This window comes from Neophocaena asiaeorientalis, unplaced genomic scaffold (assembly GCF_003031525.2).
Source record: "Neophocaena asiaeorientalis asiaeorientalis breed wild unplaced genomic scaffold, Neophocaena_asiaeorientalis_V1.1 scaffold598, whole genome shotgun sequence".
Taxonomy (NCBI): domain Eukaryota; kingdom Metazoa; phylum Chordata; class Mammalia; order Artiodactyla; family Phocoenidae; genus Neophocaena; species Neophocaena asiaeorientalis.
Window position 1 is genome coordinate 909,320 of NW_020173036.1, and position 22,336 is coordinate 931,655.

At 49.9% G+C, this 22,336-nt stretch overlaps 1 protein-coding gene across 1 annotated transcript in view; it reads left to right on the plus strand.

Annotated features, from left to right (window-relative positions):
* Positions 1–22,336, plus strand: part of HIPK2 (homeodomain interacting protein kinase 2) — a 124,793-nt gene that overhangs the window by 56,180 nt on the left and 46,277 nt on the right. Inside the window, exons 2-4 of the mRNA XM_024742519.1 lie at positions 17,596–17,719; positions 18,013–18,132; positions 20,142–20,228. Coding sequence (XP_024598287.1) covers positions 17,596–17,719; positions 18,013–18,132; positions 20,142–20,228 — 331 coding nt within the window. The remainder of the gene's footprint in view (positions 1–17,595; positions 17,720–18,012; positions 18,133–20,141; positions 20,229–22,336) is intronic.

A 22,336-nucleotide genomic window follows, 5' to 3' on the forward strand; every position in this document is an offset into this window, starting at 1 on the left:
ATTGTTTTATATTCCTTCTAAGTTCTAAAGTGTCCCTTGCTTCTGGGGTAGCTGTTGACTAAACCTTCTTTGTTTAATCAAAGAAAACTAGTTTTATACCACTCAAAAGTCCCCAGTATATAGCTAAAAACAATCATTTTGCTTAGCTACCCCATTTGTCTTGCCTCTCGCCTCTTTCTTAAGGGCTGCAAACTCACATGCCTGTAGGGCCAGGCGGGGCAAGTCAGCGAAGGTCAGTGAGCAGTGAGGGCGCAGCAGGGGGCACACCTGGGTGCCATTTAAGGGGGCAGCGCTACTTGGCCCAAGCTGATGGCTGCCAAGCACAGACATGTAGCCCTGAGTTGGCAAAGCTTTGGATTTTCAAGAGAGCTTTGGATTTTCAAGAGAAGCTGGAAATCTAGATTTTTAGGAGATTTCACTCGATTTCTAAATGTTAATAACTAATTCCAAAAAATTTTTTAACTCTTTACAGGCCAGACAGTTTATGTGTCTGTGTCAGATGCTTCCTATGGGGATAGCAGTTTGCAACCTTTGCTCTATCCCTCAGGCCTTCCTGCCTTTGGGCACTTGAAGGTCCTTCTTGGGCATCACTTTCATCGTGCCACCTACCTTTTTAAGAGGGTGATCGGGGCTTCCCTGGTGGCGCAGTGATTGAGAGTCCGCCTGCCGATGCAGGGGATACGGGTTCGTGCCCCGGTCCGGGAAGATCCCACATGCCGTGGAGCGGCTGGGCCCATGAGCCATGGCTGCTGAGCCTGCGCGTCCGGAGCCTGTGCTCCGCAACGGGAGAGGCCACAACAGTGAGAGGCCCGTGTACCGCAAAAAAAAAAAAAAAAAAAAAAAAAGAGGGTGATCGTTGATTGACATCCAGGGTGTCTGTCCCTGCAGGAAAGGGACCAGGTGGAGCGTCAAGTACAGCATTGGGCACCAGGCAGATGCTCAGCTGAGGCTTGTCAAATGAACAAGTCTCAAGCTTCTTTTGCCTGATCCCTCCTCTCTTAGAGGTATGGTCACATGTGGGTGTTAGTTATTTACTGTTGCATAACACACGACCTCACAATTCATTGGCTTAAAACAATAATAAACATGTATTATTTCACAGTGTCTGTAGGCCTGGAATTTGGGAGCAACTTGGCTGGACAGTTCTGCTCACGTTCTCTCGTAAGGTTGCAGTCCAATTCTCAGCTGGGGCTGCAGTCGTCTGAGGACTTGCCTGGGCTGGAGGATCTTCCACGGTGGCTCTTTGTCATGGCTGGCAAGCTGGTGCTGGTGGTTGGCAGGAAGCCTCAGTTCCTTGCCGCGTGGGTTTCTCCATAAGATTGCTTGAGCGTCCTCACAACGTGGCCACTGGCTTCTCCCGGAGTGAATGATCCAAGAGAGAGCAAGGTGGCAGCTGCAACATCTCTTATAACCTAGTCTCAGAAGTCACATGTTATCACTTCTGCAGTATTCTGTGGGTTACACACATTTGCCCTGTTCATGTGGGAGGGGATTCACTGATGAATACCAGGAGGTAAGGATCACTAGGGGCCATCTTGGAAGCTGTCTGTCACAGCCGTGCTCACAATAGTCACTAAATCCTTTTTAAACAAATGATCAAACACTGAGAGTAGTGTTTGATCTCCCAAAAAAACCTAAGGGAATAATATTTATGTCCTAGTGATTTGTCCCTAATATTCATCTCATTTACTACTGTGTTCTTGAGATCAACCTCAGAAATTAAATATCCTATTTTTCATAGCCCATCTCAAAACTGTCATCCCTGAATGTGTCAAAAATCACTTTTTAAAAGTAGATTTAAAAATTCTACCTGTATCACCTCTTAGAGTGATAGACTCAGGTGTACCATTTGCTTTTCAAGGAAGCCCTTTCAATTATTGCTTCCCTCTGTCTGCTTCGTGGGGTTTCCTTGTTCTCGTATTCTCTCGGTTGCCGGAGATGACATTTCTCTACTGAGCCTAATGGTTTTTTTAAGATTTGAAAGGAAAATCCCCAAGAAGTAGTGTCCTGAACAAAGAATAGTACCCTCTTTGATGTATTAATAGCATTTGTGAAGACAAATAGCCCCCTGAGATTCCCTGGGGCCCTCTGAATTGGTAGGAGAGGGGTGCCAGTTATCAGAGGGTCAGACAGAGAGAGGGGTGACCTCAGTTCCTGCCACAGGATCTATTTCAGGTACCCCCTGTGCAACTCCCCACCCCGACTCCAACCGCAGGACCAAGTGGGAGCTGCTACTGCTTCCAAACATACACACACACACACAGAGTCTCTCTCTCTCTGCACCTTTCCTCTGTGGGAGCTGCCGCTACTTCCAAACATAGACACACACACGTGCTGCACCTTGCCTTTGCCTCCTTTAAGACCACCCTAAATACTCATTTTAACCATATTTCGCCTGAATACAAATGTTCAGGGGGAAGGAAGAGTGCCCCACTGTGATTTCCCCTAGGAAAATCCCCGCTGGTAGCTAGTGCTTATTTGTTCAATAAACAAAACCTTAGGCTAGGAGCTGAAGGGGAGCACAAGGCGAGTCCACGCGTGCGCACTATGCGCGGGGCTCAGGGGCATGGAGGGGGCAGCGTTTGCCTGCGCACCTGGGGGAGGGGCCTACTCCGCCCCGCCCCGTCCCATCCACTCCGCCTTAGCAGTGGTCACCGAGAAGAGTGCTGCTAAATGGAAATGACGTGCATAATTCATAAGGCCGTGATGGCGTGCCATCTGTGGAAAGCGGGGTGGTAGTTACAGAATTGAGAAATGAGGCTGCAGGCGGGTAAGTAACCTTTCTAGGTTAGAGGCTGCTGTGATAGATGGCCTGCATTGTTCTCTTTCTGACCTTTTTCTGAACTTCCCCTTAGAAGAACAGAGGAAATGCAGTTCTGCCTTTTCCCGTATTGTTTTTGAATAATACCTTCAGATGCCAGCTTTTAGCGTTTGCGTTCTTCCATTTGGGGTTTTGCTTTCCTGACCCGACCCGCCCCCCTCCGCCTCGGGTCCCCCCCTACTCCGTCCCCGCCCCGCCCCGTGCTTTGCAGCTTCCCATAGTAAAATCTAGTCACTACTTCATCCCGGTATTAATGATAAATACAGAGGCTACACATGTGTTTGTCCATATTGAACACTGTGTACAGGGAAAAAATACCCCTGCAGCATCCTTTCCCCACCTCTGCCCCCTGCCTTTCCCTCCCAAAGCTGGCTCCCCCAGCCAAGCAAGACAGACCTGCGAGTGGCCCTCGGGGATGATGCAGATGGGCCGGTGAGAAATGTGTGGGACGTGGCCTCTCAGTAGGAGGGATGACGGAACCGATGATGGACCGGAAGCCCCAGCTTGCAGAATAGACTCATTTTCACCAGATGTTAAGGTGCATATGCAGGAATGAGACTCATCTAAACTACTGAGGCAATCGCAGAGGAAAAAAAAACATAACTAGGCTGGGGAATGTGTGCCATTATTTCTTTCATCAACCTTTCCTCTCTGCAACCCGGAATATCTGGTGTTGTACACTCCACACTTCCTCCACTGGTATTGATTTCCTGGTCTGAACTGTGAGTCCCCGGCAATGGCCCGCAACGTTGGGCTCTATGATCATCTGAAGCCCATCAGCCTCTGTAAAGTCAGGGGACCCCAGAAGAGAGAGGAAGGAAGACATCTGTTTGATTTTCACGCAAGTAAGCGTCGTTAAAGAGTCAGGCAGAATTGTTCCACTTAGCCTCAAAGTTGAATCTAGAGTTGAATCTTTGGGGTATTTGGTGTTGTTTTGTTTCTTGAAAAACAGACCCTTTTTGAGGCTGAATGAAAAGGAACTAGACAGTTCTGTGTCAGAGGCTTTCAAACCGGAGGGGATGGAATTTGGTTAGTTCCATTTAGTTGGTTAATGCTGATTGAACACCTGCTGTGTGCAGAGCACCACTGGGCTGCACGGCAGCTCAGCACTTCCGCAGGAGGCAAATATAGGCTCTCGCTTCTCAAGGAACTTTTGATCTCATGGGGGAATCCAGGACAAGCCTAAATGTGTACGTACAAAAACCTACTTACACAGCTGACACTCTACAGAGGCGCGAGTGTGACAAGCAGCCGCTCGGTTACTTTAAATGATTTTTCAAAATTTTTATTCTTTGACAAAAAAAAGAACCCAAAAAAACCGAGCTCTTCATACCAAGGATGACTGCCGTTCTTTCAAACATCCATTTAATTGCTTGTGGTTTTTTTAGTTGTATTTTTAAAAATCTCCCTGGCTGCCTCTTCTCTTCCCATCTCCATTTGCTATTCCTTTCCTCAATTCCAGATAAATAGTTTCTCCTTTTCTGCCACCATTCCTCTGCTGACATATCTTTTAAGGATACAAACTTCCTGTGTCAAGCTTCTCCCACTAAAAATAAATAAAGCTGTATAGGTTTCTCTTCGGATTTCTCCATGGAAATCCCCACTGTCAGAGAAGTACTAGAAAGGGCTTGCTTGTTCCCTACCCCTTCTCTTTCCTTAAACATAAACACATACATCCATAAATACATAAACAACAAATAGTAGGAAGTCCCCGTGTTTACATCTTTCTCAGACCATCACTTCCGTTCAGCACGCATCTGTATGTTGAGCGTTTACTACGTCTTGCGTGGGGCTTGTGGTAGGAAAAAGAGTGAGCCCGGCGCTTCTCCCGGCCTGTGAGTGTGAAGCGTGACTGTCCATATCTGTGGAGAGCTCACCCCACAGCACCTGTGCCAGGTATACGGATGAACAATGAACAATCCACTGCCTCAAGATGCCTCCAGTCCAGCTGAGAAGCTGCCAAAAGAGTTTTCTCGTTTTAAGAAATAATTATCAGGGCAGGGATGAGTGAAAGACGGAATCGTCAGGAGACAGATGTGGGACACAGAATAGGAGCGAGCCTCAGGGCAGAGCTCTGGAGGAAGCAGGATTCGAGTTGGAAACCTTGCGGTCCAGAGGAGTGCTTTCCAAGGAGGCAGACTCGGGGTGGCAGTGGAGGAGGCGGGGGATGCCTGAGGGTGTCCAGGGCCTCGTCCTGACCGCTCTGGCGAGTCTGCAGGGTTCTGCCCTGTTTCCAACCGTGCTCCCAGCAGGTCAGTTCCTCCCTCCCTCTCGAGTCCTTTCTTCCCTTCCTTTTACTCCCCCTCTTGAGCCCCAGCTGATTGGCGTGCGGCGCCCTGATTCCACACGCGGGTTAGCTCCCTCGGCTGGAGTGGGGTTCGGTGCTCGAGAGAGCAAGGTGAACATTTTCATCTCTTTTGCTGGAGGCTGCTCCATTCCAGAGGCAAGATCCGAGTCTCATCCCTTGGATCACAAAGAAGCCTCCTTGTTATGATGAGAAAAACAGTTTCTGGGTAGATGAGCAGCGGTGTCCTCGTCTGCGAGGACAGCCGCCTCCCCTTCCACCGACAGAAACGTCTGCCGGGCTCTAGTCTGCAGTGTGCTGTGGATCTGCCACCATGAGGTCCCGGGCTGTCCCCCGTGGGCTCCGTCCCTCGGTCCCGCAGGAGCCGAAGGTCCAGGGGCCTCTCAGAGGGTGTGTCCGCTGCTCTCCGGCAGCCCCTGAGGTCAGCTGCAAAGAGCCAGCTTCGTTTTTCCTCCGTGACCCAAGCAAGCACAAGAAAGCAAGCTTGAGTTTCGTTTTGTTTTGTTTTCCAGTTCCTTTAGGAAGAGGTGAATATTGGAAGGTTTTCCCTAAATCAGCTGCCCTTGGTTGGAGACCCGGGATGTATGCCCACTTTGTTTGGCGAAACTCTCCCGTCCTAACTCCTGCCGGAACCGACAACCAGCCGCCATGGGTGCGGCCTCCTTGAACTGACCGTGGCGGGTCCTAACAGACCGTGGTTAAGTCCACTCTGCAGCATGTCCTGCTGTAGAATTGGGTGAAAGATGTGTCCTCAGCCCTCTTCTGCCCGCCTGGTCTCCTGGCAAAGCCAGAACGGTGTGCACGTCCCCAAGGGAGCAAAGCCAGCCTCGCCTTCCCCTGCTCGCGCCTGTCCGCTTGGAGATGGGTCGCATCCTGCTCTTTGTGGGCCAGAACCTACTCAGTCGGCCAGGATGGCCCCTGACTTTAGTCGAAAACTTGCTTAGGTAGCATGTCAGCTGGCATTGGCCCTTCTTTCTCTGTAATTCTATACGAACAGCGCAGTATCGGGAGGGAAGCCTTCTCTGAGGAAATGGGAATATCCCTGCAGCTGCAGGGGAAATTCACCCCCCAGCGTGTGTTCAGCATCTTTACTCAGTGGATTCCTTTTCCTGTCTCAGGTTTCGGCGCCCGCTCTCTCCATTGGTAGTTCTCCAGTCAGTGACGCCAAATGCATCTCCCTTTCAGAGAAGGAACAGGTTTGTGTCTTCAGGCCTTGTCTTCCTTACCCCCATCCATCAGCCATAAAGAACGCCTCGTGATTTAGCCCCACGAGCCACAGGATCAGCTGGTGCTGTAGGAAAGGAAATAACCTGAGGATGAGCCTTGTCTTTGGTACCGTTCACTTGCTGAGAGCTGGGCGCTCAGGGGCCTCTATGCAGGGCAGGCCCAGGGACCCCCGGGAGGACAGCATCCGGATTCTCCAGCCTTGTGCTGGTTCAACCCTTCCCCCGACAAACGTTTCTGAGTACTCCCTGCAGAGCCAGTCGAAGCTAAATGTCAACCAATGGGAAGTTTTACATTTAAATGGTTACTTTGCACGTAGGTAAGTAATAGTACCTTCTTAGTGAGCTTTGAATTCACTGACTCAAAGGTGTGAAGGAGGCCCGCCTGCCTTCCTTCCCGGCCTGGTGTCCCACTTTCACTCCACTGGGGGTGACACATCACCACTCTGAATAAAGTGGAGGGGCTGCATCTACACCTGGTCCACGGGAATTGAAATTCCAAATTCCCTCCTAGCGCAGAGAAAAGAGGAGTGGCCTCGGGAAGACAAGGGTGACAGTGTGACAACATGGGTTAGGCCTTCCTGGTATCAGCATGCTTCCCAGGGAAGCTCTAAACGCACGGTTTTAACCCTCAGCTTCAGTCAGCAGACTAGCAACAAAGCAGAAGAAACAGTCAACCAAAGGAACTAACAGGAACGTCTGAGGTTTTGTCTCCTTCCTCTCCCTCAGCCGGCCGCCCCGGGCCTTTGTGCTGAGCCCGTTACTGCAAAGCCGGGAGAAGGCAGAGCCCGGCGGAGGCGTGCGGTCTGCACCTCCATGTACGTCACCACTGCGTGCGGACAGGGGACAGTGTACGGGAGGGGCTTTGTGATGCCAACCGCGTCTCTCTACCCGGCTGGGAGTGACACCGGGCGTTGCCTTCTGATTAAGTCATGGAGCTATATGTCTTTGCTCTGTGCACTTCTTGGTATGTGTGTTATCTTTCACAATCAAAGTGGTTTTCTTTTTAACTTTATAAGAACCTGGAGCAGGACATGTGTAACATGAATCATTATGTGTCGATAGTGCGAACCTGAGATTCCATTTCCCTGGCTGACAGGTGCTTCCACAGACATTTACTGAGCATGTTCTTTGGCCAAAAGTATGAGTATAAAACCTGATAACAGGGCTTCCCTGGTGGCACAGTGGTTGAGAGTCCGCCTGCCAACGCAGGGGACACGGGTTCATGCCCTGGTCAGGGAGCGGCTGGGCCCGTGAGCCATGGCCGCTGAGCCTGCGCGTCCAGAGCCTGTGCTCCGCAACGGGAGAGGCCACGACAGTGAGAGGCCTGCGTACCGCAAAAAAAAAAAAAAAGCCCTGATAGCATTATAGTCCTCTGGGGTGTTGGAAAGCAAGATCCAGCTTTCTCCAGCAATCCTTGGCTTCATGGTAAAAGCCCCAGAGACCAGACTGGGAGATACAGGGCTTGGGACGGGCCGAGTAGACACAGCACAGTGATATGTGTCAAGAGGATAAGGAAGGCCAGGGCAGTGTGCATGTCTTTGAAATGACCCATTGTGGAGTCCAAGGCGTTCTTCCTATGAACATTTCTTACTGAGGTTTACAAGGAATTAGAGGCTGACATCAGATTATCCTCCAGATTCCTGGGAACTGGTTTCCAGTTCACACCAGCATCATTTAGAAGCCTTTGGAGATTTTAGTCATTTGAGTTCTAGATCCAACCTTTTTTTCTGGTATGTAATCAAGAAGGTTAGATTTTGGCCCTGCACTTTGCAGCGTTGGAGCAGTGCTGGGAACCAAGGGTCGGCACAGGGGTGGGCGATGGGAGTGGAGAGATACATACGTTTCTTTAGGGCACACCAGGAAAGTCTTCTTCCGAGCCAGGATGTTCATTGCTAATCCAAATCCAAAAAACTTCCACTCTGATTGTAACATTGTACTGAAAATGGTCAGTTGAATCAAGGAAGCTCACTTCCTTTGGGAGGCTGTCCCAGTATGGCGTGAGAATGACGTCAACACCACAGCCAAACCCACAATCAACCGAAGTTGATTTTATATATATATATATATAAAATCAACTTTCCATATGGATGTGATGCTTCATTCTGATGTCTTGAGCATTTCTGTTGGTGAGAGCTGGAGATATTCAATTACAGCAGAATCACCAGTGAGGGTGTTGAATCCTCATCAGCTCACACACAGTTTTATGGATATCAACAGTGGCCCCAAGGTAGAGCTTCTAGAACCTCTCTGCAGCAGTTCTGTTGCATATGTAACATCAAGCTGGGACCACCACAGGCACGAGTGGGGTGTCTTTCCTGGCTTTCCTTCTAGAGTCAGAGCCATGGTACCGTCAGATGACATGCCATCCTCAGCTTATTACAGGGCTGAAATACTCTTCTGTGGGGTGTGTCTGGAGCTCTTAGGGTGCACAGTGTTTGGCTAGGCCGTTGGTAATAAGGATAGTCTCCGTATTACCTTGGCTCAGTGCAGGCTCACACAACAAGGGGGCTCCTGGTCAACCACACCCTGTGTTTTGTCCCTGGAGCTCCGTCTCTGAGTTCCTTTGTCTTTCACCTCATCTTTCTAGCACCCCAAAGACAGAGCTGTTTCTTTCATATCTCCTGTTCACCAAGGAAGCTGTGTCTTTTTCAAAATCAAGTCCCAGGTTGACCTTAGATTAGCCAGGCCTCTGTTGCTATGTTGATCTCCACTTGGACCTTTCTGGATCCCCCAGACATGGTATGAACCCATGCTGTCTTCCATGCAGATCCTTTGGGCTTTGGGGTCCAATTTCTCTAAAATAGCCTCCTCGTAGCCCTCAGATTTCTGCCGTTTCTCGGGTCCTGTGTTGCTCTGATGTAATCCTTTGCCTTCTACTCCGGGTCACCAGCTCAAATAGTGGCTCTGAGAGCATGTCAGCATTTCCAAGTCTCCTTATTTTTGTGGTGGAAACATAGGATTTAACAACCCATCTGAAATACAGTTTTACATTTTGATTGCTTCTGCCCTAGCCATACCGAGGTTACCTTCAATCTACATATATTTGTGGGAACAGGCTTTTTTCACTGCAGTTCAGTTCAAGTACACCTTATAATATCAGTGAGTATGAAATACCATGGGCTAACAAAGTGTCTTGCTTCCAAGGAGTTCAAACTGCCTTATAATTCTACCGACCATAATTTATCTTCACAAGCTGCTGTAGAGGCAAGAAAAAAAAAAAAGGCAAGATTAATAATCACATTTTATAGATGGGGAAATAAAAACTCGGAGAAATTGAGTAACATTTTTCCAGAAATGCACAGTTCTTCCTGTGCTCTCTGATTAGTGTTGCAGATTTATTGCCCAAGCTGGGAGTGGCCGTGAACCTTGCACTTGTTTTATTAGTGTGCTGTGTGGTTGATGGAGACATGGACTTGGCCGGGGGGAGGTTGGGTGAGGAAGAGACTGTACCGTGAAAGGCAATGCAGACTTAGAGCTGTGCTTCCCGGTAGGAGGAAGGGGGTGGGCTGCGGATGGGCAGTTTTCTTTCTAAAGCTAAATGGTAGCGACTTAGTTGTTGGTCATATTAATCTTTGTACCTTTTTCATATAAATAAATGAAGCAAAAATGTTTAATGCGTATGCTTCAATATACTTAAACAGTTTTCCTAATGTCCCAACTTATAAGGAGGAAATGGACCTTAAAAATGAGGGAAAGGGATGCTCTTTATTTAACTGCTGTCGCGTGGACTTAGACACGTTATAGACAAGTGATGTGCTATCTGTTGATTGCCTGCTCCATGCCAGGCCCTGGGCTAGGTGCTTCCTGTGATGCTGTTTCGTTTCATCCTCCTACCAACGTCAGGAGATCGGTATACAGCCACAACCTAATGGCACTGGATTATTCTACCTGTGAACATGGGATCTTGCATGTTTCCTCTCAACTCGGGTGGCGTCCACATCTCTGTTGGGGGTCATTCCCCTATAGGGTCACAGGATCTGGACATCTGGGAATGCCGTATCAGCCATGTACACTGTCAGGAGAGCCAATGGAGTGAAATATCGAAGCTTAACCATTGGTGTGTTGAAAATGACAGTTGTCCATTCTCTTTCTATAGAAAAGTAGAATTTTCCACGTCTTGCTATGGGAATGTTGGAAAGGAACAGTCTCTCTCTTTCTTAGGTGCAAATTTTGTCTGACACTTCATGTATGTTTAAAGTATTTTTGATGTTCCAGAATAGCACCGAAGAGCCTCTGTAAGAGGATTCCACGGGCTGGTGAGTGAAGGATGAGTCACTGACAGGACCTGGGCGATTCTGAGCCCAGAGGGAAAGGCCATTTCCCAAGCCAGCCATCCTATCTGCTGTGGAGCCGAACGGAGAACAGAAACGGCCCCCATGCAAGAAACTAGAATGTGATTTTTTTTTTTTTAAGCATGTAAACTTTGAAGCAGAAAGGCCAAGTAGTCTGTCTTTTGTCATAGGAGGTGTTGCCAAGGAGAAGGTGCCAGCTTCAGGGAAAATTGGCACCTGCTGAGGGTGTGGGGTTGAAACAGAAAGATGCACTCCTTCTACAGATGTATAGTGAGCACCTACATGCCCCAGGCGCTGTGCTAGGCGCTGGAGGTATAGCAGCGACATGGGCGAGAAGCCAGGGAGGGACGTGCACTCACCCTGCCCTGTACCTGGAGGCCACCCCACCTGTCCACTTCTCCTGAGAAGCGCCCTGGGCTTTGCCTCTCCTCCCCGCAGTACCCCCTCTTTCGTGTGCCGGGCGCGCGTTTTGTGTTAGCCGTAGGCCCGCTGTTGCCTCTGACTAGATGGTGAACTCCTAGAGGAGCCACAGGGTCTGGCTTCTGATCTTCAGCACCCAGCACGGTGCCTGGCATATAGTAGGTGCTTAGGAAAATGGCAGTTGAATTGTTCCGCTAAGTGAGTGAATGAGTGACGCTAAATTCTGGCATGGAATAACCCTTGGTAAGAATGGTTTCTTCTTCACTGAAGACTAAGCGCACCTTCGCAACCATCGAACGTGCTTCAGGTGTGCTAAACAAAAAGAAACAGATTTTAGACTTGACTTTGAACATCCAGGAGCTCAGAGCCTTATGGACCAACAGAACAGGGGCCAGGCATCTGCCAGGCCACAGCAGAAGGGTCTTCATTCCCCAAGGATTACTGAGGGGCCAGAGAAGTGCCTTCCTTACCCGAGGGCTGATGGCCTGGGTTTTGAGCAGATTATTATGGAGCATCTGCTGTGTGCCAGACTGAGGATCAAAACACACGAGACAGGGCTTCCTTGGTGGCACAGTGGTTGAGAGTCCGCCTGCCGATGCAGGGGACGCGGGTTCATGCCCCAGTCCGGGAAGATCCCACGTGCCGCGGAGCGGCTGGGCCCGTGAGCCATGGCCGCTGAGCCTGCGCGTCCGGAGCCTGTGCTCCGCAACGGGAGAGGCCACAGCAGTGAGAGGCCCGCGTATCGCAAAAAAAAAACCAAAAAACAAAAAAAAAAAACACACACACGAGACACAGACTCTGCTCTTGGGAAGGTTTAGTAGAGGGCAGACACAAGGACATATATCTACAGTAGTAGGTGGTCAGTTAATATTTATTGGACCGGTCTGGTGGTTCGTGTCGATATGTTCATCACGTGGTCCACCAGCACAGAAAACAGGGTGTGTTTGAGTGAGGAAGGAGGTGGGGAGGGGACAGGCTATATCAGAAATATGACCAATGTGTCATGCATGCAGAGAAAAGGACACAACCTTTGAATGAGGGGGAGTTTCGGGGTAAATTGGAAAAGGTTGAAATCCAAGGCAGGAGACCAGTAGGGAGTTACAAGAGAGGCCTGGATTGCATAGGGCACCAGCAAGCCCGCAGCTGTGGAGGTGAGAAGGGATGGGCCTTTGCAGCCCTGTGGTCCTGACCCTATATTCTCCTGGTGCCACCTCCAGCCCCCCCACTACCTTCGCTGGCTTTTTTGCTGTAATTCGTGAGCCACCTACAGGTCCTCCGTCCCTCGGTGCCAGCCCCGCCATGAGTGCCGTGCTCGGCTGAGCAGGGCCTCGTGCCCACGCCTGTCTCTGGGCCTCCACTCCTGCGGGTCCCGCCCGCACAGAGGCCCGCTCTTTCCCGGGCGAAAGCCTCGTGCCCAGGCTTCCATCCTTTGTGAAGATTTGCCCCTTCCATCCTCCTTTGTTTTGTGCTGCCTTAGAACCTTCCATCTGAATCACGTAATTTAGCACTTCCTTATATTTAATAAAGGTTTATTCAGTCAACAAATCCTTACTGATTGACTGGCTACTAAATACCAGGGACTGTGCTGCCCCTGTGGGCTGAGCAGGGGAGACAGACAGTAAGCAGGTTATTGGGCAAGTGCTGTAAAGTGACATTTATGGCACCGTAGACAGAGACTCACTGGTGCCGAGGGATGCCTGTCTGTGGCGGTGACGATTAGGCTGAGGTTTGACGGCTGAGAAGGAAGCCACCACCTGAGAGCCAGCGGAGAGAGCATCTGAGGCAGAAGCGACGACACTGCGTGAAGGCTCTGGGTCCAGAAACTGAGAAACGAAGCTGGTTAGTCTGGAGCTTATTGAACTTGGACAGTGCCAAGCTGGGCAGGGCCCGGCCGAGGAGGTCTCCGTGGGCCTGGAGGGCATGGAGACCTCATCCTAAGTGTGGCAGGGAGCCTCTGAAGGGCTTCAGGCCGAGGGACGTGTGACCTGTCCAGCCAGTAGAGACTGGACAGGAGGAAGGGGTGACGAAGTGGAAAGACCAGATAGGAAGCTCCAGGTGAGACGGGTGGCCAGGGCCAGAGCAGTGGCAGTGGGAATGGAGAATCAGGGACCAATTTGAGAGGTACTTCGGAGCTGCCATATTGATGGATTGGGTGGTGAGGATGGAGAGGGAGAGAGAGGAATCAAAGGTCAATTCCAGGTTTCCAACATGAGGAACAGCGGGGTGGGGTGGTAATTCCATTTAGTGAAACAAGGACAGAGGGAGGAATTATTTAAGGGGTCGGGGGCGGAGTGCAGAAGAGAAGAGTTCCCTTTCAAACGTAGTAAGTTTCAGATGATTGTGAGATATTCCGGTGGAGATGCCAGGCCATCAGAAACATAAAGCTGGGGCTTCCCCAGTGGCGCAGTGGTTGAGAGTCCGCTTGGGAGTCCGCCTGCTGATGCAGGGGACATGGGTTCATGCCCCAGTCCGGGAAGATCCCACATGCCGCGGAACGGCTGGGCCCGTGAGCCATGGCCGCTGAGCCTGCGCGTCCGGAGCCTGTGCTCCGCAACGGGAGAGGCCACGACAGTGAGAGGCCCGCGTATCGCAAAAAAAAAAAAAAAAGAAACATAAAGCTGGAGCTGACAAAAGTCCAAGATGGAGATAGACATTTGGAAATACACAAAATGGGATTTAAACCTGTAAGAATGGATACAATGACTATCTCAGTTTCCTAGCACTGCAGAAACGAGTACCACAAAATGCATGACTCAGAATAACAGATATTTATTCTCTCACAGTTCTGGAAGCTAGGAGTCGAAAATCAAGGTGTCAGCAAGGCTGTGCTCCCTCTGAAGCCCATAGGGGAGGATCCTTCTTGCCTTTTCTGGCTTCTGCTGGCTCCTGGCATTCCTTGGCTTGCAGCAGCATCACTCCAATCTCCGCCTGCATCTTCACATGGCCATCTTCCCTCTGTATCTGTGTCCAAACTTCCCTCTTCTTCTAAGGACACCAGTCACATTGGATTAAGGATCCACCCTACCCCGGGATGACATCATCTTAACTAATCTGTAATGACCACGTTCCCAAAGAAGGGCACATTTTGAGGTAGCAAGGGGTTAGGACTTCAACATGTCTTTTAGGGACACAATTCAACCCATAAGAGTTACCTAGAAAAACAATGAAAAGAGAGAAGAGAAGGGGTCCTAGGGCTTTGCCATCAGGTAGCAGCTGGATAAAGGAAGACAAGCCATGAGCAGAGGGGCAGGACAAATGCGGCAGTGCGTGGTGTTGTGAAAACCAAGACTGCGTGTTTCAAAACAAGACAGAACGGTCAACTGCGTGGAAGAAATGCGGCTCTCGGGTTCCAGAGCTTACAAGCTGACCAGGGGATGTGACGTGGTCCCTGCTGGTCTCGGCGAGCTCTGCAATTGAGTGGAGCGGAGGGGAAAGTTCAGTTAGAGGAGGGAGGGAAGGTGCATGAGGCAAAGCAGTGGAAGCTACCGGAGATGACTCTTTAGAGATTCAGCTTTCGAAGGAGAACAGAGAATTAAGGCAACAGCTGCGGGAGCTGAAGGGATTAGGAGAGGTTTGGTTTTGGGTTTGGCGTGTTTTGTCCTTGCGTTCTGCTTGATTTTTGTGTGTGTGTGTGTGTGGTACGCGGGCCTCTCACTGTTGTGGCCTCTCCCGTTGCAGAGCACAGGCTCCAGACGCGCAGGCTCAGCGGCCATGGCCCACGGGCCCAGCCGCTCCGCGGCATGTGGGATCCTCCTGGACCGGGGCACGAACCCGTGTCCCTTGCATCAGCAGGCGGACTCTCAACCACTGCGCCACCAGGGAAGCCCTGCTTGATTTTTTAAAAAGGGGGGTGCTGGAGCAAGTTTGTGTGTTTGGATTAGCTCTGTTTTCATATCTGTGTGTGTGTGTGTGTTGTGTACGTTTTGTGCTCGACCTCACTTGACGTGTGCTTTAGTGCTGCCTTCCCAGCATTGGGGCCCAATGGACAGGGCTGCGCCCTCTGTTTCTTTTGTCTCCCAGCCGCCCTGCCTGACGCTCAAGCATTTTTGTTCACTATGGTCACGGCAAGAGAAATCCTCTGCTGTAGACGTCGCGGTACCACGAATCGCCGCCATTCCCTTTTCCGATGGAGAATGGACTGAACAATTTTCTCAGGCCCTGTCCGTGTAACGTCCGCTGACAGAGTCCACGTCTAGTATTTCTCTCCAAAGAACATTGCTGGAGCGCCCTTTGCGCGACAGTCTTACTTGTTGGATTCTGCTAGGCAGAACATCAGGGAACAGAATCTGGGAGATGGATTTCCAGAGGTTCCCAGTGACCTGCTTAGGGGCATGGGGACCAGTTGATTAACCTGATCGGAAGGGCAGCCCCATGGTCACATCCAGAGATTCCCCATGGAACAGCAGCCGCCTGTTCCTAAGACCCAACCTGGAGACTGGAGTGTCCAGGCTGCAAAGGGCAAGGGGACAGGTCACAGGAAAAGGGGACAGAGGTGCCGAGATGCTTGATCCTGAGGCAGCAGTGGCTGCCACAGGAGGGGCTTCTCAGGACCAGACCAGAATACCTCTCCCAGGGAGAGGAGGCAGGTGGACACATCTGACTCTAGAACAGAGGGGGCAGAAAGCAAAGCAGGTTCTGACACATATGTAGGAAAAGCACGTTCTCTCTATAATGTTCTTTTCAAATATTCCCTTCTTTCCTAAAAGATGTGTTTTTTTAAATAAACCAAAACCACCTCTGAAGAGATTGCATTACCAGAGGCAACCTGCAACAATTTGGTCGGTTACACACAATGATCGGGGGGGCTCCAGAAGCCCTGGTGTGGGGCGGCAGCGCTGGACACAGTGACCTAGGCCAGTTGTGGGATCGGAGGCCCCATGACACAGGACAGTCCAGCAGTGATGTGTCATAAAACCGTCCCCAGGGCGTCAGTGCCAGAGGGCGAGAGCAGCCTCCCGTATTCACACGGACCGTCAGCTACTAGGCTTGGAGGAGAAAAAGACCAAAGACAGGGCGAAGTACCAGGCAAACCCTGGCAGCTGAAGATGCCCAGCAGTGAGGGGATGGGCACAGGGCAGACCCATCAAGCAGCAGCTCGCTCCCCCCACCCTCCGCAGCAACTCCCTTCTCCCGAGCCTGGGGAGACCCAGCCTTGGGCCTCAGGACAGGCACTCTTGCCTCCCAGATCGTGACTGTGGAGCTCTGGAAGCACCGGCGGCAGTGCTGACTCTCCAGCTCCAAGGAAGTGAAGAAACTCCTTTTTACACCTGAAAAGTCAAAAGACTTGGTAGCAAGACACTTTGGTTCTTGTTTTTTTTTTTTTTTTTTTTTTTTTTTTCAGTACCATGATGTAGAGAAAAAGAAGATTCGCAATGAGAGCAAATTTAAAGGAGCAGGTGGGGAGATGCTTTTTAAGCAGGGAAAATTCAGCTTGAAGCTCCAAGTGGAGGTGTCTCTGACGCCTCCTCCCTTGCCACCCCCCGCCTCTTGTGCTAGCTGGGCGAAGATAACGTAGGCAGAGAAAGGTCTCCCCGCTCCCTGCACTCCGCTCCAGGCTGCTGAAAGGGTGGAGAGTAGCATCTTCCTGTATGGCTTAATCAAGGGGACAGTTGAGAGAGAAAACAGAAGTTGGGCTAATGTATAGCAGAGTGCCTCGAGCCACATTTTTTTAAAAAACATAAACTGGGTTCGTATCTCATACTCTGAATGTGGTTTTCTCCAAAATGTACCCCTAGCAATCATGACCAATTCCTAGAAAAGAAGAGGTACTCTGTGGTCTTTGGTTTTGATTACCAACTGCATGTGAAATTTTCCCTTTGGGTTTAGGTGATTTCCTTTAGAAGTTCCAGCATGTAACCTGGTTTATCATGTGAAGGAACATAATTTCTACAGTTAGGAAAGGGTTTCTAATGGAATTCTGATCGATACCCAAACTAGGTATCGCGAACAGAGTTCTATAATTGTCATAGTAGAGAACTTTTTAGAAGCTAATGAAAAAAAACAGTGTTTCCTTGGGAAAGTGATACAAACTCCTAAGGATTGTTGGCATAAACAGATATTGGATGTAATCCCATTCTGGGTGGAGGCCACTTGTTTTATATATATTACTGAAAATAGAATACCTGTACTAAAGAATTCCTTTGTAAAAACTGGGCACTCTAAAGGTTGGTTTCCCGAGTTTTCAGCTACAAAACATAATTCCCCAAGTGTCTCTGAAATGATACTTAGCTCATCTGGCTGGAGTGTAATGGTAATGAAGTCAATAGCTGTGGTTCCCTGGGGGTCTGTTCTAGAGCCACAGACCTACCCTTCTTCCCAGCCAGTCATTCAGCCAGGCTCCCTGCTGATGGGCAGGGCCAAGTCAAAGGGTGGAGGGGTCATTTCAGTCCAGCACGAGAATGACAGGCCCTTCAGGGGGTCAATAATGGTACCTCGGGTTTGAAAGACTGGATTTTATGTAGAATTCTTGTAGAAATACCTGCCTGCATTTCCAAATTGCTGATGATTTTTTTTTCCATTCTTCCTTTCCAGGGCCCCTGAGATCATCCTTGGTTTACCATTTTGTGAGGCAATTGATATGTGGTCCCTGGGCTGCGTCATTGCAGAGCTCTTCCTGGGCTGGCCGCTGTATCCAGGAGCTTCAGAGTACGATCAGGTGGGTCTGGAGAGCACAGGTGTGCACAGCAAGCCCTCATTCTTCATCTGGATTGGCACCTCATTTATAACCTGACGTACGGATGGGGCTACGCGGTGTTACGTTGTCTCCCGAACCTTGCTTCCTTTCGCCTAGCTTTTCTTTCTTTATTCCTCTTTCTTTCCCCTTTTCCTTTGATAACTTCTCTCTCTCCCTATAAAATTGTTGTTTTTCTCCAAGACACTAGAGCCATCAGTGTACCACATGTATGATGACAGGAAAAGCCTTGACCTCATTCTCATCTTTTCTTGCAGATTCGGTATATTTCACAAACACAGGGTTTGCCAGCAGAATATTTATTAAGCGCAGGAACAAAGACAACTAGGTTTTTCAACCGTGACACAGACTCGCCATATCCTCTGTGGAGGCTGAAGGTAGGAAGAGCGTCCCCTCCAACACCCAGCACGCAGGGAAGAAGGTCCCATCGGTGGGGAGCCTTTGACAGCGGCGCATTGGTCCTGGACCTGATTGTGATTCGGCCACGGGGGAGGCGCGACTGTGGTTGATACATGGTGTGGATGAATCTGAATGTTCAGAAAGCACCACTTGGGCTTCCCTGGTGGCGCAGTGGTTAGGAGTCTGCCTGCTGGTGCAGGGGACACGGGTTCGTGCCCCAGTCCGGGAAGATCCCACATGCCGCGGAGCGCCTGGGCCCGTGAGCCATGGCCGCTGAGCCTGCGCGTCCGGAGCCTGTGCTCCGCAGCGGGAGAGGCCACAACAGTGAGAGGCCCGTGTACCAAAAAACACCACTTTGTTTGACCTGCTGCCTTTTGCGGCTCAAACTCTGATCTCTAAACTCCTGAGATTTAATCCAGTGAATCTTAATGACCTGTCTGGTTGGTTACTAGACAGAGAAATGAACCACCCCCTGCCCTCAAGGAGCTCCCAGTCCAGAGGGAGCCTGAACCTGTGTGGCAAGCCCTGCCTCCCTGCCGTGACCAGCGCTCTGTTCCCGGCAGGAACAGAGCGTGGCGTGGCAGGCCGGAGGAGGGAGCCTTTAATCCCGCTGTGGCAGAGGGTCGGGGAGGAGCATTCGAGCCGGGCCCTAAAGGATGAAGAGGGCCTTCCAGGCAGAGGGAGCAGCCTGAGCCACACAGCGTACGAAGGCTCCGGGGGGGTCTGCTGGTCCCGGCCGGCAGGTGGTGGAGCGCACTGTTGCACACCGTAAACTCTGGTGGTTTGACTTTAACAGAAACGTATTTTGCTTTCACTTTGATCTGTGCCTAGTAATTAAAATTAATGTTTTTTTCCTGGGAAGGAGAAAATAATACAAGTCTTAAGTGTGTTTTGTGTTCATTTTAGGTGTTTCTTTTTTTGCAAGAGTGTGGGGTGGGTGTTTTTTTTGACAGAAACCACGCTATATTCTAATACATTTAAAGATAATGTGTGGCCAATGGTGGCAAAAGACTTTGAAAAGAGATCTGGAAGCTAAACAAGGATCCTAGGCTATTGACGGGAGGCTGGCGTTTGGCACCTGTGAGGGTGAGCAGCTCAAGGTCAGGTCCGGTGAAAAAGAGTCCCGGTGGGGAGGAGGCCGAGGCCCGGCAGGGGCAGGGTTCACTTCTACGTCCTAGTTAAGAGCCTCAGGCCCACTTGGCCAGCTGTTCCCAGATCGAAGCCTGGATCGTAGCAGCTCCAGGTGTGCTGTCCTTGAGTGAGATCTGAAGGATTAATTACCTGTGATCCATGAATGAGTCCCCAAATCCATAGTAATTGGAAACAGCAGCTTCCTAGACTGAGGCCAGTTCGGGAACTGGGTGTGTGCGCCCCGGGCCCAGGCGGAGGGGACACACAGAACAGACTCCGGAGCCAGCTGCCATTCACTGGCCCTGGGACCTTGGCAGGCCCCTCAAGCTTTCTGTTCCCGTTTCTCCCTCTGGAAAATGGGCTGGCAGCTGCCCTCCGTAAGATGGTTGTGAAGGGCGTTACATGAGTTCACGTGCTTTAGAATAGCGCCTGGCACATAGGGAGAGCTCTATGTATACGAGTTTGATACATTAAATTAACATTTTAAAGCAAGTGGAAAAAGGGCTTCTGCTTTTCCACATATGGAACCTGACCTTATTCCTTAAACTTATGGGAGAATGTAGGTCTTATCAGGGTTGTGGCATATCTTGCTCATCTGGGGATCCTCCAGACCTGACTCAGAGCAGGCCCCCAACAGGTGTTCATGGGAAGGAAGGAAGGAAGGAGGAGGGATGAGTTAGTGTGGAGGCCGAAGAGAGGAAGGAATTCGTACGCAGGTCACTTTAAGAAGAATCCTAGTCTCCTTCTCTGAAAGGTGGGAAAAGACCCTCTGGGAGAAGCAGAAGCTGGCAGGTTTGAGTCACAGTGACTAGGAAATAATTCTTATTACCAATGGGCTTTTGCCTCTCTTGACCAGACACCAGATGACCATGAAGCAGAGACGGGGATTAAGTCAAAAGAAGCAAGGAAGTACATTTTCAACTGTTTAGATGATATGGCCCAGGTAAGCTCTGTGGGTGAGTATGCAGTGTTAGCCCTTTAAAAACCAAGCACAGCAAGACTTCTGCGAGAGCAATTAATATAGGATGGTGGGTAGAAATCCACATTACTCAACTGTGGTGGTTGACCTTGACCTTAAACAATGATATGCCAGCCTTAGGAAGAATACCATTGGGTTTGTGGAACATTTTTAAAACCTTACACCAGGACTCCCCTGGTGGCGCAGCGGTTGAGAATCCACCTGCCAATGCAGGGGACACGGGTTCAAGCCTTGGTCTGGGAGGATCCCACATGCCGCAGAGCAGCTAAGCCCGGCGCCACAACTACTGAGCCTTCGCTCTAGAGCTCACAAGCCACTACTACTGAGCCCATGTGCCACAACTACTGAAGCCCACGCGCCTAGAGCCCATGCTCCACAACAAGAGAAGCCGCCACAGTGAGAAGCATGAGAAGCCCATGCACTGCAATGAAGAGTAGCCCCTGCTCGCCGCAACTAGAGAAAGCCTGTGTGCAGCAATGAAGACCCGATGCAGCCAAAAATAAAAAAATTTAAAAAACCATACACCAGCTCTTTAAAAATGGGTTCAGTTTATTGGTTCCCAATTGTAAAATAGTACTGGACAATCTTACTGATGTCTTCACGAGAAGAATTCAAGCCCATTAGTACATTTGAGTTTAACGCCCATGATTAGTTCCCTAGGGCTACCTTAACAAGGGACCATAAATTGGGTGACTTAAGACAACAGTTCTCGCAGTTCTGGAGGCTGGAAGTTTGAAATCACAGTACCAACAGCCCATGTTCCCTCTGCAGGCTCTAGGAAAAGACTGTCCATGCCTTTCTCCTAGCTTCTGGCGGCCCCTGGCAATCCCCGGTTTCCCTTGAAAAATTTTAAAAACCATACACCAGCTCTTTAAAAATGGGTTCAGTTTATTGGTTCCCAATTGTAAAATAGTACTGGACAATCTTACTGATGTCTTCACGAGAAGAATTCAAGCCCATTAGTACATTTGAGTTTAACGCCCATGATTAGTTCCCTCGGGCTACCTTAACAAGGGACCATAAACTGGGTGACTTAAGACAACAGTTCTCGCAGTTCTGGAGGCTGGAAGTTTGAAATCACAGTACCAACAGCCCATGTTCCCTCTGCAGGCTCTAGGAAAAGACTGTCCATGCCTTTCTCCTAGCTTCTGGCGGCCCCTGGCAATCCCCGGTTTCCCTTGACTTGTATCTGCATCCGCCCAGTCTCTGCCTCCTTCTTCATGTGGTCTTCATCCCTATGTTCCCTCTTGTCTCTGTGTCCAAATCTCCCTTCTTTCTCTTATAAAGACGGCAGTCATTGGATTTATGGCCCACTCTACTCCAGTATGACTCCAGTATGACTTTAACTTGGTTCCATCTGCAGAGACCCTATTCCACAGGTACCGGGGATTAGGAGTCACATCTTCTGCGAGAACACAGTGCAGCCTACTGCACTCAGTCTCTCTCAGCTCACTGGAGGGACCATAGGCTCTCACCTTTGTGCCCAGAGAAAATTCTAGAACGTCAGCTATTTTTAGGGTAAAAACGAGTCTGAAATCAGGGCAACCCAAAGTGAGTTTTTCTTCAAAGCAATGAAAAATAAAGCTACAGACCAATAAAGACTTAGCACACCTCTTACGGAAGAGAAGTGTAACCAAAAATCATGATTCTGAGTAAAGTATACTTGTCAGTTGATTAGGAGCTTAGATTGCCTGAGAAAACCGAAATCACCTTCCCGCGCATGTCTTGGAAGATACAGAAAGCACCACAGAACAAGGCTTTTAAAGGCCATCCTAGTATAAGCTTTTGCTCTTGCAAGAAAAATCCTGTGTTCAGATGTCCTGCCTGCCTTGGCCAGAGGTGATCGCAGCGAACCCAGGGACTTGAATAATTCGGGCCCTAGTTCAGGACCTGCAAGAGGACTGACACACCGTAGGGGTGGGAAGAGGGTGCTGAGGCCCCAGCATCTTCCTCGGAAGGTTAAATAAATAAACCTTTTTGCATCTTATTTTTTACCACTTGGTTGTAATTATTGTTTTTTTTACCTGTGGGGAAATACATGTAGCGTAACTTTTATCATTTAAACCATTTGT